General features: G+C 36.0%; 1 protein-coding gene across 1 annotated transcript; it reads right to left on the bottom strand.

The window, feature by feature from the left end:
* Nucleotides 1-1346: 1346 nt before the first annotated feature.
* Nucleotides 1347-11384, bottom strand: LOC104903588 (uncharacterized). The gene is made up of 11 exons (XM_010691649.4): nt 11050-11384; nt 9401-9442; nt 9153-9297; nt 8365-8594; nt 6085-6142; nt 5524-5601; nt 5273-5361; nt 2939-3020; nt 2241-2423; nt 2011-2153; nt 1347-1927 (listed from the first exon to the last, which is right to left on the bottom strand). Exons 1-10 carry the CDS (start codon nt 11202-11204, stop codon nt 2013-2015), a joined length of 1203 nt encoding a protein of 400 aa, XP_010689951.2. The 5' UTR covers nt 11205-11384; the 3' UTR covers nt 1347-1927; nt 2011-2012.
* Between the last annotated feature and the right edge of the window lie 1561 nt (nt 11385-12945).

Here is a 12945-nt window from a genome sequence, read left to right on the forward strand (position 1 = left end):
TTTCAAAAATGTATCTGTGACTAGTGAAGTAATTTATTGTTGTTAAAACTAGGGGTGTTCAACAAAAACCATAAACGTAAAACTGTAACATGGAAACAAAAGAATGGAACTAAAATTAGGTAACCGATCGCAAACATTAAACAAAAATGATTTGGTCCAAATCGATAAAACTCGAAAAACTACCGGTTTAAAATTTTGAAACTTTTAAGGCAAAATGATATAATTTTTTTTAGGAAAAATTCATAAGAGAGAGCTCAACTATTACCCATTTTCTTTTATAACTCCCAACTATGGATTATTCCCTACAGGTCCCAAGTTTACTATCTTGTTATTTTCATAGGTCCTGAATTACTTATAATCGGTTTAAAAGGTAAGATTTTTAAATGTTTACCATCTTCGAACACTTTCAGCAAATGACAAAGTTTTATAAAACGGGGCGAACATTTAAAAATATTACCTTTAAAACCGTTTATAATTAATTCAGGACCTATAAAAATCACAATATGGTAAACTTGGGACCTGTAAAGAATATTCATAGTTGGGACCTATAAAAGAAAATGGGTAATAGTTGGACCTTCTATTGTGAATTTCTCCTTTTTTTAATATATAAATGTTCTTAATTTGCAACGTGGGAGATAAGGATAACTTAATGACATACTGAGTTACCGTAAATCTCCCAAATTTTTTTAGGTAGGTTAAAAGGCCTCTCCGAGACTTGAACCTCTTATAGGTCAACCCGACACAGGTTAACGGGCTAGACACGTTAGGAATGAAGAGAAAGCGTAAGAAGTTCCCCTCTTCCAAAAGCATCTAATAGAGATTGAACCCTTAACTTTGAAATTAGGAGGATTCCTTCTTTCTAATAGGCCAAACTTAACTTGATCCGTCGGTCTACGATTCCCTTCCATTATAATTCACTAGATACTATAGTAGGCTAATGCTGTTGTTGGCTCATAGCTGGGGAGTTTGGACTGTGGATTAATAATTTAACCTCCCCAACTCTCCCCCCCCCCCCCCAAGAAGCAAGCATAAAGAAACTCAACTTCCATTTTCTAATTACAGTACCATCTTTGGATAACATATCAAGTTTTGTTTGAATCAGTAATTTAAGTTTATAGTGATGTAAACTTTTCTAACCTTTTGGTTGGTTTAATAGTTACCATTACCAACTTGCAGCTATAGTTGATGTGATTTGATTTTTTTTTCTTTTTACTTGCTTATTGATTCGATATTTGATGTATGTGCTTTTTTCTTTTCATACATACTTGACATAATTATTGTTTCACTTGTCATAACCACCCTTTCGTAACAACCCTTAGTTTCATGTTTAAATCCCTAATCCAATATCAACTTTAAACTGATCAATATTTAAAAATACAGAAACTTCATCATGTCAATAACTATGATGAGAATAATGCATTGTTGAATTTCCTCTCAAGTATTAGCTATATCATTCCTCCTTTTGCGTATGATCATTTTTTTGTACTCCAGGGTAAAGAAATGTATGGGACAAAAAGTGAAGTAATAAAGTACAAACCCAGAAAACCAGAGGACATATACAGAGCAAAGGTTAACATGTCCCTATACACGTCTAACAAACTCCGGTTACTGCTGTTATTCGCAGGCTGCAGCTCTATGCGCAGAGAACTGGATACACACAGTCGCTCTTTCTCCCAGGCCCACGACACCATTTCCAGTTAGAATAGCAGATGTCCAAAAAAAAGTATGCCAGCTCCAAATTCAATGTTTCTTCTTCGGGCTAAGGCTCACACACAACATACTTCATGATTATACATTAACTTGTCAGCATACAAACAGGGCATAATTGCCATAACTTAAGCAGCAATCTGTCTTTTGGAAGTTGCGAATGACCAGATATTACCAGTTACACAAAGTCACTTTTGGTTGATTCCATGGTTTTCAGCACCTGGAAGAGGAATCATAAAAACAAATTAAATTTGAGAATAGATTGGAAAAAGATACGAAACCAAGTAAATAATGCAATCTTACCTTCAATGTGAAATCCAGGTGGTGAATGCTACCAAGGGAAGCATAATCATCAATCCGTGATTCACAAAAGTTTCAATATCATCAATGCTATCGAGCGTCTTTTGCAGAGTACCCCATAAACGATGAACAGGGCAAACCTGATCCTGCAAAGTACCAATAATTTTCCTCAGCAAACTTGCAACTTTCAAAGGGTCATTTGAGTTCACTAAAAATCATTAAAATTGCTTTACCAAAGACTTAGAGGTATTTTCTAAACCACTATCAGCTAGCTCTCTATGTTTCTGCAAGTCAGCTGGCTGTTGCAGCGGCGTCCGGAGTATATCCTTCCTATAATCCTTGCTTGAGAACGCTTTATAAGCTGACTCAGTATGAATTGTTTCCATGACTGAACCAAAGAAGTTTGTTACAGGAACCTGAAGATGGCAGGAGAGTAAGTCAGTGAGCCGAGTGATAGTGGCACCAAGAAATGTACAGAGGTTCTCATTTCAACAAAATGTTCTGAACAGTAAAAAAAATTAAATCAAAACAACAAATTTTTTACTAGATGGGGAATTAAAGATCTACACTCTGTCTTCTCCTCCCCTCCCATAAGGAGAAGGGAAAATGGGAATCTTTAACTTGCAGTAGCCAGGATCTGAAGCTGAATCTTCCATGGCTAATAAGTCGTTGGTAAAAATGATCAAGCAAAGAGATCTTTTGTGCAGCGCCAATATGTGACTATAAGTATATAACCAAGTTCTGGCTAGAAGGTGGAAACCATGAGCATCTAATCAAACAAAACCTCAGGCAGAAAGTGGTATGTTCTACCACCACTATTGAGTATTTAAGTAAAATAAACCTCAGGGAGAAAGTGGTATGTCGTCCTACCGTTACTAGCTTCACAAGCATACCATAGAAAAAATATATCCAATAGGTGCAGATAGCATACCTCTTCTAACTTGCGCTTGTATAGATCAGTTCGGTAGTATGCAGTGGACATCAGCAAATTTGGGTTGTAAGAACCAAATAAACTGCCAAAGAAGAAATTGCATAATGTTATAATCAATAGTAAGTATATGTTAGCCCGTGCATTGTTAGTCGTGTAATATTTAGAACTTGTAAAGATATATTCATTAAGATAAAGTTCTTGCGTATTTGTTGTTGATGACATGACTTGCCATAAATCGACAAGAATACTGAATAGATAAAGTTGAAAACAAGAAGCAATGCTACTTAAAAAAAAGTTCAGGATCATGCATAGTTTGAACATCCAAACGGATCTTTTGATACGTGGGCTATTATTCAACCATTGAAGTTTTTATTTTTGGAAAATCTACACCAGCTTCTAAATTTTGTCCTTGTACAACAATTGATGTTCTTTTAGATGCCTCAATTCGGTTGAGGTTCTTAAGTGTTTTTATAATGAAGGGAATGCTGAAATGTGTACTTAAAATCGAGCAGGTTTTTAAAAAAAAATGAAAGCAGGAACCTATGAGAAATTTAATGAAGTAAACCCATAAATTTGAGTGTCCCTTGTGTTCATATTTTAATTTAAAAAGGATTCCGAAAGAGGGAGAAGAAAGCAAGCTAATGCTTAAAAAAAGGAGCAGATGGGGAAGAGGGGGAGGGATATAGGAAGAGATTATATGGGAGAGAGACTAAATATGTTAAACGTCATGCATTTGACAAGCAAACATCAGGCCAGGCTCTTGTGGCATCTTGGATGGAATATCTACCAGTCACTTGTTAGGCTACACTTAGTTAACCGCTAAACCTCATAAATAAAGGAACCCAATGAGAAAGAGCTTCATTTGAGTGAAAAACTAAAATGTCGATGCCGAACTAGGAGGTCAAAAGAAAAGTGACATGAAGGTTACAGCTTACAAACTTAAAATTATATAAACACATCCTTTCATTCTAGGCTATAACATATCACACCCTTATAGCTAGTTTTCTTCTTCATAGTTACAAATTAAACAAAAAGTTCAAAATCTACTCCTTCCATGTCTTTAGTTTTTCCACTTTGAATTTAGTTTGCACTATTCACATATGACATACGTCACTTTGACCATATTTTTTTTACAAATATATAAAAGTAAATGTATGTTCTTTTCTATTGCATTGCAGAGGATTTCATACTCGCCAATGCACCTTTGATGAAAAAAAATTGAATAGTTGATAACTTGAAAATGGATATACATTGAGATAAATCCCACATATTAAGTACTAAATACTAATATATTTTTATATACTTCCTACGTTTTTTTTTAAATTGTATCATTTGGAGTTCTACGCTTGTCAATGCACAACTTTGAGTCGTTGACCATTAATATCTCTGATGATATTTTACTAACAAAATATAATAAGTGGTACTTTGAAAGTACATGTCGAGCCGAATATAACAGACCAGCATGAGTACAATTTTCCTTGCGTTTAAATCACAAAACAAAGGAGAGTGTGTGAATTGTGTTAAAGTCCAAATGATGCAATAATAACAACACAGAGGGGTCCTTGGTTCCTATAGTATGGCTTTCTATCTTCCACATGTGAGACCAAGGTTCAAATCTTGGTGGAAACAAAAATTACAATATTGTTCTGGGCTAGGGGGGAGGGGGGGAGTTTGGGGCTCTGCGCGAGGACAGCCCAAAGGAAATTCATCTTACCACGGGGTCCCCGAAAGGGGGCCCTCCAAAAAAAAAAGCAATCAACAAGGAGGATAGCCAAACACTTCTAGTCAAAGCTCGTACGTTTATAATATAAAAGTCAAAAAGATGTAACAAGAATAAATAAATAATAACAGCGATAGTAATTCCTTTGTTTTTCTTTAGTAAGTGACGTTTTCCTTTCAGGGGAATGTCACAATAAGTGACACATAGCTCAAAGTAGTAAAAAATACTTCTCATTTATTACATCTTTGCCATCATTTTAATGTTTCACCTACTAATTTATCCAATACTCAAATTTGGTTGGTTAAATAAGTGGTCCCAACTTTCTCTCTCTAGGCTCCTTGACATTCCCCACTTTCTCTTTGTGTCACTTATTAAAGAACGGAGGAAGTATTATGTAAGATATAAAATTTGTCTCTTATGTATAGTTTTACAATCTTAACTTTTTCTTTTTTTTACTAATAGGTAACTAGCGGTTTTGTTTATTGGCAAGCATCATAGCTCATAAGTCAAAGTGGAACAGCTAAGCGAGGGTATATGTGGCTAGTTGTACAACAAAAAAGGAAGATACACCATAATATAAAAATACAGTCTATAGAAGATTACTTTCCACATACCTGTTCAAAGAGGCATTGTCATACATATTTAGCCTCTCGAAGAAAGAAAGCGTATAATATGTAAAGCGATCTACAACAGAAACACCAACCTGAAACAGAGGAATTGTTAGTAAATATGCATCTTTACATGCTCCCTTACAACTAAGCACGTAATCAAGGGTAAGTATACATTGCCGCAGCTCCATGTATAGTAAGCTTTGATAAATGCCAGAAACAGAAAGCAACATGAAATGCTCAAATTCTGCACTTACATCAGAATCCAAGTGGTGAGAATAAGAATTTTCCCCTTTCCTACTGCTGCCAATTGCCAAAACACCAGGTGACTGAAGCTGCAAGATGAAAAACTACGTTATGCTCCAAAAATGTGGAATGAGTCATCGAAGGTTTAATACACTTTCCATGAGCTCTTCCCCAACAATACAAAGGGAGGTGAGGAGGAACGGAATAAAAAGGAGAAGGGGGACAAGACACAATACAGAGAGAAAAATCAGATTCTGAACTTTTTATGTTCAATGTCTTTGTCATCTCGTAACTTCTTTTAATCAGGATACTAGTTTATTGATTCCTACTGTTGCAGATATTTTAGGGTAGAGAGTTTGTTTCCTTGAAAGATGTATAGTTCTATATAACAGTAGATTTAGAATACTCCTAGGTTAGGTAGTAGGATTACATAGCTCATATAAAGACGTCATGGATCATTGCTTTTTGTCACCAATGAGATCTGCCAAGGATTTGTGATTTGCAACACAAGGCAAGAATACAGAGACCAAAGTCAATGAGATGACATGCACAGACATAGACTAATTGCAAACCTGATTAAAAAGAGTGGCAGCTTGGCAAGTGTCAACCATTATCAAAAGCTCCTTGAATCTGCAAGAAATCAAAACCTGGTTACTTTAGAATCTTAAATTCCAAAATTCACATCTAATCATACTTACAAGAAACAGCATCTTCAGATCTAATAAGTTAATCTCAGCTTCAGAAATCATATTCCAAGTAAGAAACAGAGCTCAAAGCATTCACAATGTTTTCCAAGTCCATGTATGTCATCTAGATAATAGTCAAACATAGCATACAGTTCCTATGCCTAGTTTCACATAGTTTGTAGTATGTCCACTTCTCAAACATAGTTGGGGTACACAATACTTGCTTCATGGAGAATTTCCTGTAAGGGGTTACAGCTTTATAGGTCAACATTATACAACTCCCTCGGTCCCTCTAAAGCTGCACCCAGTTCCCTTTTTTGTTTGTCCTTTTGAGTTTGCCCATACCATATATACAATAAGGGACCACCACTTTACTCTCATATACACTACTTTTGGGTCCAGCAATTCTCTCCTTCCAATGGGTCAACCTTAAAGGAATAGAGGGAGAGGTTCCTAGGAAGTAATTTGCCTAGATATTAAACTATAAGTATTAAAATCATGTTATAACTAATGGGTTGGCAACAAGTTCAATACTCCCTCCAATTTCCTTTCGTTCTTTTTCATGGTTGGAATGTCTTGATCTTAGAGCCAAAAGTTTAACCATTCATTCTCACAAATGTATAAGGAAAAACATTAATCTTGTTAAATTTGTTTCAATGTGGTTTTTCAGAATATCAACAATTCCTAAATTTTACTAATACATAATTTAACGGTTATTTCACCAAATACCCCTGACAACAAAATTTGTTCACCAAATACCCCAGCTTTATTCAAAATTCACCAGATACCCCTAACTTTTAAAAAAATTCACCCGATACCCCAAATTTGTAAAAAAATGACAAATAATGCCCTTAATGGCTAACGGAGTTAACCGCCGTTAGTCATTAGTGTTAATTAACCCTAAAAACCCTAAAAAAACTCTAATTAACCTATAAAACCCTAAAAAAAACCTAACTAACCTAACCCCCTCTCTTTCTCTCTTAACCCACCACCCCCCCCCCCAAACAACCCCAGCCCCACCACCCAGCCCCCCCTCCCCTTCCCCGCCAATCGCACCGCCCCCGTCCCCTTCCCCGCCAGTCGCGCCGCTTCCCTCCCCTCCCCTCCCTTCGCCTCGCTCGCTCGCGCCTCCCCTTCCCCGTCCACGGACCACAGTCGCACCGCAGCTTGGGCTCGGGCTCGGCTCGAGACTTAAACGAGCCGAAAGCTCGGCTCGTAAAGCTCGTGAATAGCTCAATTATTATTTTATACTAAAAAAATATTTCATATTAAAAAAATATTTTATATTAAAAAATATTTCATATTAAAAAACTATTTTATATTAAAAAATATTTTATATTAAAAAATTATTTATATATTAAAAAATTATTTATATATATTAAAAATTATATTAAGTATTTCTTTTAAGATATTAACTAAAGTATATAATAGAGGAAAGATAAAAAGAAAAGGTAAAAACAACTAAAAAGAGCCTGAGCCTAATCGAGCTCACGAGCTGAGCCTAAACGAGCTCACAAGCCGAGCTCGAGCCGCAAATTCTAATCACGAGCTCGAGCCGAGCTGAGCCCATGAATAGTTAAACGAGCTCGAGCTGAGCCCAGTGCTACTCGGGCTAGCACTGGGCTCGGCTCGCTCGATAAGCACCCCTAGTCACATTCCACAAGATAAAGAGTTCAAAAAGGATTTCAAGTGATTGAAGTATTAAGCGCAGTACAATACACACAAAGAAAAATGCTAAAAGGAAATAATAATATAACTACCACTTGAACACAACAAAATTTGAAACCCTAGCTTTTGTCATCATAAAATAAAGCTTACACAGGAAACATCTATTTTCAGGAAGTATTATACAAATTTATTCTAGTGGAACAGCTGAACAGGTAAAAAGACAGAATCCAGATCATCTAATTTCATCAATTAGCATTTACACTGCTCCTTCATCAAACATGACAAGGGCCAAGACATGTTCTCTTTGCTAAATTTCTTTCCACTTCTTCCTCCATCACCAGACTTTAAACATGTTTCGGTTAAAATAGGTACTAGTATTGACTCTACATAACCAGCTTCATATATTTTGATCAATGGTATTTATAATCATAACACATGCATACTTGTAATTACTAACATCTAGATAAGTAAAAGTTATATAAGCAGATCATAATTTACCTACGCTTTTCTTTCATTTGTTTTACTGCATCTGCTAAATCATGGCTTTGAAGTTCCTCTGAATCCTGAAACTTTAAAAATTCATCGCCTCCATGACCAGTCATATACAAAAGTATGTGACTTCCTTCGTCACTTAACAGCCGCTTTGATCTTGGAACTGCATTTTCATGTCGTCCCGTTAAAACCCTCATGAAGTTTTCTACAGTCACCTCATACCCTCTATAATCAACCTGCAGATTAAACAGATTGTCTTTAATTTCTGATTAGTTAAAGGTGTACCTGTATCTTATTGATTATAGCATTCTCGTAACATTAAAAGTTCAGATGCAGTCAGAGACCATCGCATTCAAAGGCCTCAAAACCTTCAGAGAGCTTCTTGATATAGCAGAAAATACAGCCAGAATAGCCAATCGCTATGTCAGAAGGCTAAAAGCAAGATATTGATATGCATGCGAGGGCTGCAGAAGTTTTATAACAAAGCAAAATCTAGACATTGACCTGACCCTTGACCCCAAATAAAATAGGAAACAGCCAAAGAAAGAAATGCACACTTTATAATTGTACAAAATAACTATGTCAGCATTCAGCACGCATTATGATTATAAAAGGGTGATTATTATTTTTGGAAGAGTAAGTCTAAGTGATATGATGAGCTCTCCTAGTGTGTGATAGTCCTTGTGGGATTTACAACCTACACTAGAACAAGTATGCTGGCAGCAACAGATAGCAACTAAACAGTAGAACTTAACAAAGCATCAAAAGATGAATTAAAAAAAAAAAAAATGCACCTCAACATTGTCTCCATACAAGTTAAGTCGATGATTCTCATTGTTGAAAACTTGTGCAGGATACTTGTTTCTAGCATTGCAAGCCATATCATCAGCGAGCATAAGTATTATCCTTTCATCTGGTATCCCCAGTCTCTTCACAGTCCTAGATAAAGGGAGAACATAAACATTTCTCAAACAAATTGGGATTTGAGAGACACAACACAACAGAATAAAAAATAAGATGATTAATCTGCTGTAAATTTTACCTATACAAAGATAAAGTATTGGCCATGTGCCGATAGTTGAACCTACAGATAGAAAGAAACCAGTGATGTTTGCCCATAATCAAAGCATAAGAGGTTTCACATACAGGAAAACATGATAAATTAATTCTAATTTCAAAAATATAATATCACAACAAGAGAACAACGAGCACTTCTAAGATGAAGGTTCACGTTCTCTACATCTTTTCCCTCATATATCAACAATGACAAGTCATCTAGACATCTAGGTGATAAAAAGCACTCCATGGAGGTAGATACACCACCTATTGCAAGGCATGTAGACATATGGAGAGTAGAGAAACATGGAACCACACATATGCTCTACATTAATAATAAACATGACCGAAAACTAAAAGTGCCACATATCGATACATCAACCTCCTTTATAAGGCACCACTTCGTACCCAGTACAACATTTTACTCCATAAGCAATATTATCCGATTGAGGTAGGTTGCTTATATGGATGTTTAGCAAGATAAGTTCAACTAGAAAGCCTATCCCAGATTGAGAATGAAATTGACTTCCTCCCAACAAAATAAGGATAACATTTCTCCATAAATTGAAAACCTCATAGCTTAGCGCCTTAGCACCAGTACTTCAAAACACACCCTAGCCAGAAGATTGGCATTCCATTGCTGTTCTTTTATATATATATGGTTACAATTATTTACGTTCTCAATGTGCTTATGATGTAGCACCAGGCGGGCTCTTAGCTAGTGTGTATCATCTTACGAGAATTCGAGAATAGACTGCAATGTGGATCAACCGGAAGAGGTATGCATAAAAGTATTTGTTCCAAGGGGGAATCTCTCAACCTCAGAAGAACAATATTCCAAACTTTAAGCCGCTAAACAAAGTCCTCCTCCCTCATCAACAAACTCCCTCTAAAATCTTCGAACGGAATTGTTTTGATAATTATAAAATACATCCAAAAATGTAATTGTTCATAATAATTGCACCCCCACCCCCCCCCCCCCAAAAAAAGAAAGAAACCCCACTAATATTGAGCTTTCAAATACAAATATGATCTACAGAAAAGTAATACTTCCCTTTATTAATTGCAATGTTTCCTTTATTTGGAAAATTCATATTAATTGCAACATTTCTTATTTGATAATATTCTCTCTTATCACATGGGTTCTACCTTTTATTTGGTAATCCACATTCAATGAAAAAAGATTAGAAAATGCATTGTATAAGATTCGATCGACTTAAAGCTCATCTACTAACGTCTTAACTACTAAACCAAGTGATAGTGAGTGTCACTGTCATCACAAGTAAATTATTAATAAATAAAAAATATAACTAACTGAGGCATAGCACAGGCCTAACAACTAGTGACTTTCCTAAAAAATGTGCCAAAGGCTAATGTTGCAATAATAATAGAATGGAAGAAGTATAACAGCAAAAGATGGACCTTCTAAACAAGATAACACACACAAATTGACAAATTATACCAACAACTGTAATTAGTAATTCAACCAAATATTTAGGGTGATTTGGAGATCAACAGCACATAAACAGAACAAAAAAAAATCTAATTGGGTGACATCAAATGCAAATTCAAAGGAAAATAGAAATTGGGAAACATCAAATTGAAAAGAAATAAGATGAAATTTGAAGAATTTACCAAAAACGAGAGGTGCAGACTAAGACAGCCCAATTGTTGGTGTGCATTGTGGTGGAAGAGGAAGAGCTCGATTCAGCAGCAACATTATGATGGTACGTCGAAATTAATAATAAAAATAGAAGTGATAAAATGGGTATGAATTTAATCATCTTCATATTTGTAGCTTAGATTTTGCTCGGCCTTAAATTTGCATTAGGATGCAAATTTTAGGGGACAGACAGAAATTCGAATGTTGAAGTTTCTGGAGATCGCAAACGCCCAACAGCACCACCTTCCCGATTATCTAATGTTCTTTTTCAAGTTCCGAAACGTAGTGCAGATTATTTGCAAAACAAGAAAGGGCAAAACTACCCTTGTTAAACTTCTCCAGTGGTGAAAAAGGAAAGTACTCCCTCCACCCAAATAAGTGGTGCACCCTTTTCTAAACTACATCATTTTATCATTTTTAGAGTCTATAATTTTAAAAAATTATTGTTATTTGTTTCTTTAAATTTTGCAAGTAAAGATTCTTTTTTCAAATTTAAATTTAAAGGGTATATGTTCTTTTACCTTAAGTATAAATGTTCATTTACTATATGTTCTTTTTATTATAATATTTGTTCTTTTATAAATATAGATTTACACGTTCTTTAATTTTAAGCCGTGTGTTCTTTTTTAACGTAGAAAAGTTGTTGAAAAAAAAATCGTGTTCTTTTATATTAATTGTATGTTCTTTTTGGGTGCACAATGAGCATTGTGCACCCTAGTCCATAATCCACGCTTTGCTCCCTCCATTCTTCGTCAATTAGATCCTACATACGCTTTTTTTTTTTTTGCCGACAAGAACAAACAGAACCACTAGGAAACTAATTTACCTTGCCTAGCTGCTAAGGCCAACCTGTGGGCCGGGGTAACATCCATTCTACTTACTTTCTTAATCTCACAGTAGTTAAACTCCCTACGAATGGCTTTAATATCAAGTACTAGGGTGGTTATTTCAAAAGCTTGATCCAGACCATCGCAAGCACGAACGACTTCCTTGGAATTTGAATGGATTTGAAGGTGTCTGATTCCTCTCGATTGAGCTTCATAGAGACCTCTATGAATTGCAAAGGCTTCTGCTTGAAGAGCTGACGAAGCCATTATCGTTGAATTTCCTTCAAAAATTTTCACTTCATTGACAAAAGCTGTCCAGCCAATACCTGCTCGTGGATGCTTATTTTTGTGTCTTTTCCAAGCTCCGTCCACTAGCATAACACAGATTCCTTGCTGGCTAGTATTGTCTGGGGAGTCGGGGATTCTCTGCTGGGCTTCGGTTGAAGAAGGGCTTTTGTTACGATAGGAATCCTTTATTTTGTTGCTCTCAATACACTCTCTCAGCAGGTCGTCCTTTCTTTTTAAAATAATTGACAGATCTTCCTATAGGTCTCTAAAAACAATATTATTTCTGTGGATCCAGATAGACCAGAGTGTGGCTACGAATTCCTTGGCTCTCTCTGAATTCACTCCTTCTTCCTTCCAATACAGTCGAAGAAAATTTTTTGCCCATTCACCGAAGGGTATGCTTTGGCTTGAGTACGTTTGGATGCCTAGATTAGAGCTCGTCCAGATACGATACGCAAAGTCACAATCCCGAAACAAGTGGTTTTCATCCTCCATATGCCGGTGGCAAAAATAACTATCCTTCCGTAGCAGAATATTCCTTTTGATCAGATTGGAGTTGGTGGCTAGGGCCTTGTGTAGTAGTCTCCACATGAAAAATTTCCATTTGGGAATGAGGTCAGAGGCCCAGAGCTTACTCCAAAATCGTCTATTGCCTTGATCCGCTCCTAAGTTGCCCTTATTTAACAAGAGATGGGCGTAAACGTCTTTCACTCTCAAGGTCCCCGACTTGGATCCTATCCATTTGAATTGATC

This window comes from Beta vulgaris, chromosome 9 (assembly GCF_026745355.1).
Source record: "Beta vulgaris subsp. vulgaris cultivar EL10 chromosome 9, EL10.2, whole genome shotgun sequence".
In the NCBI taxonomy this organism is placed as follows: Eukaryota; Viridiplantae; Streptophyta; class Magnoliopsida; order Caryophyllales; family Amaranthaceae; genus Beta; species Beta vulgaris.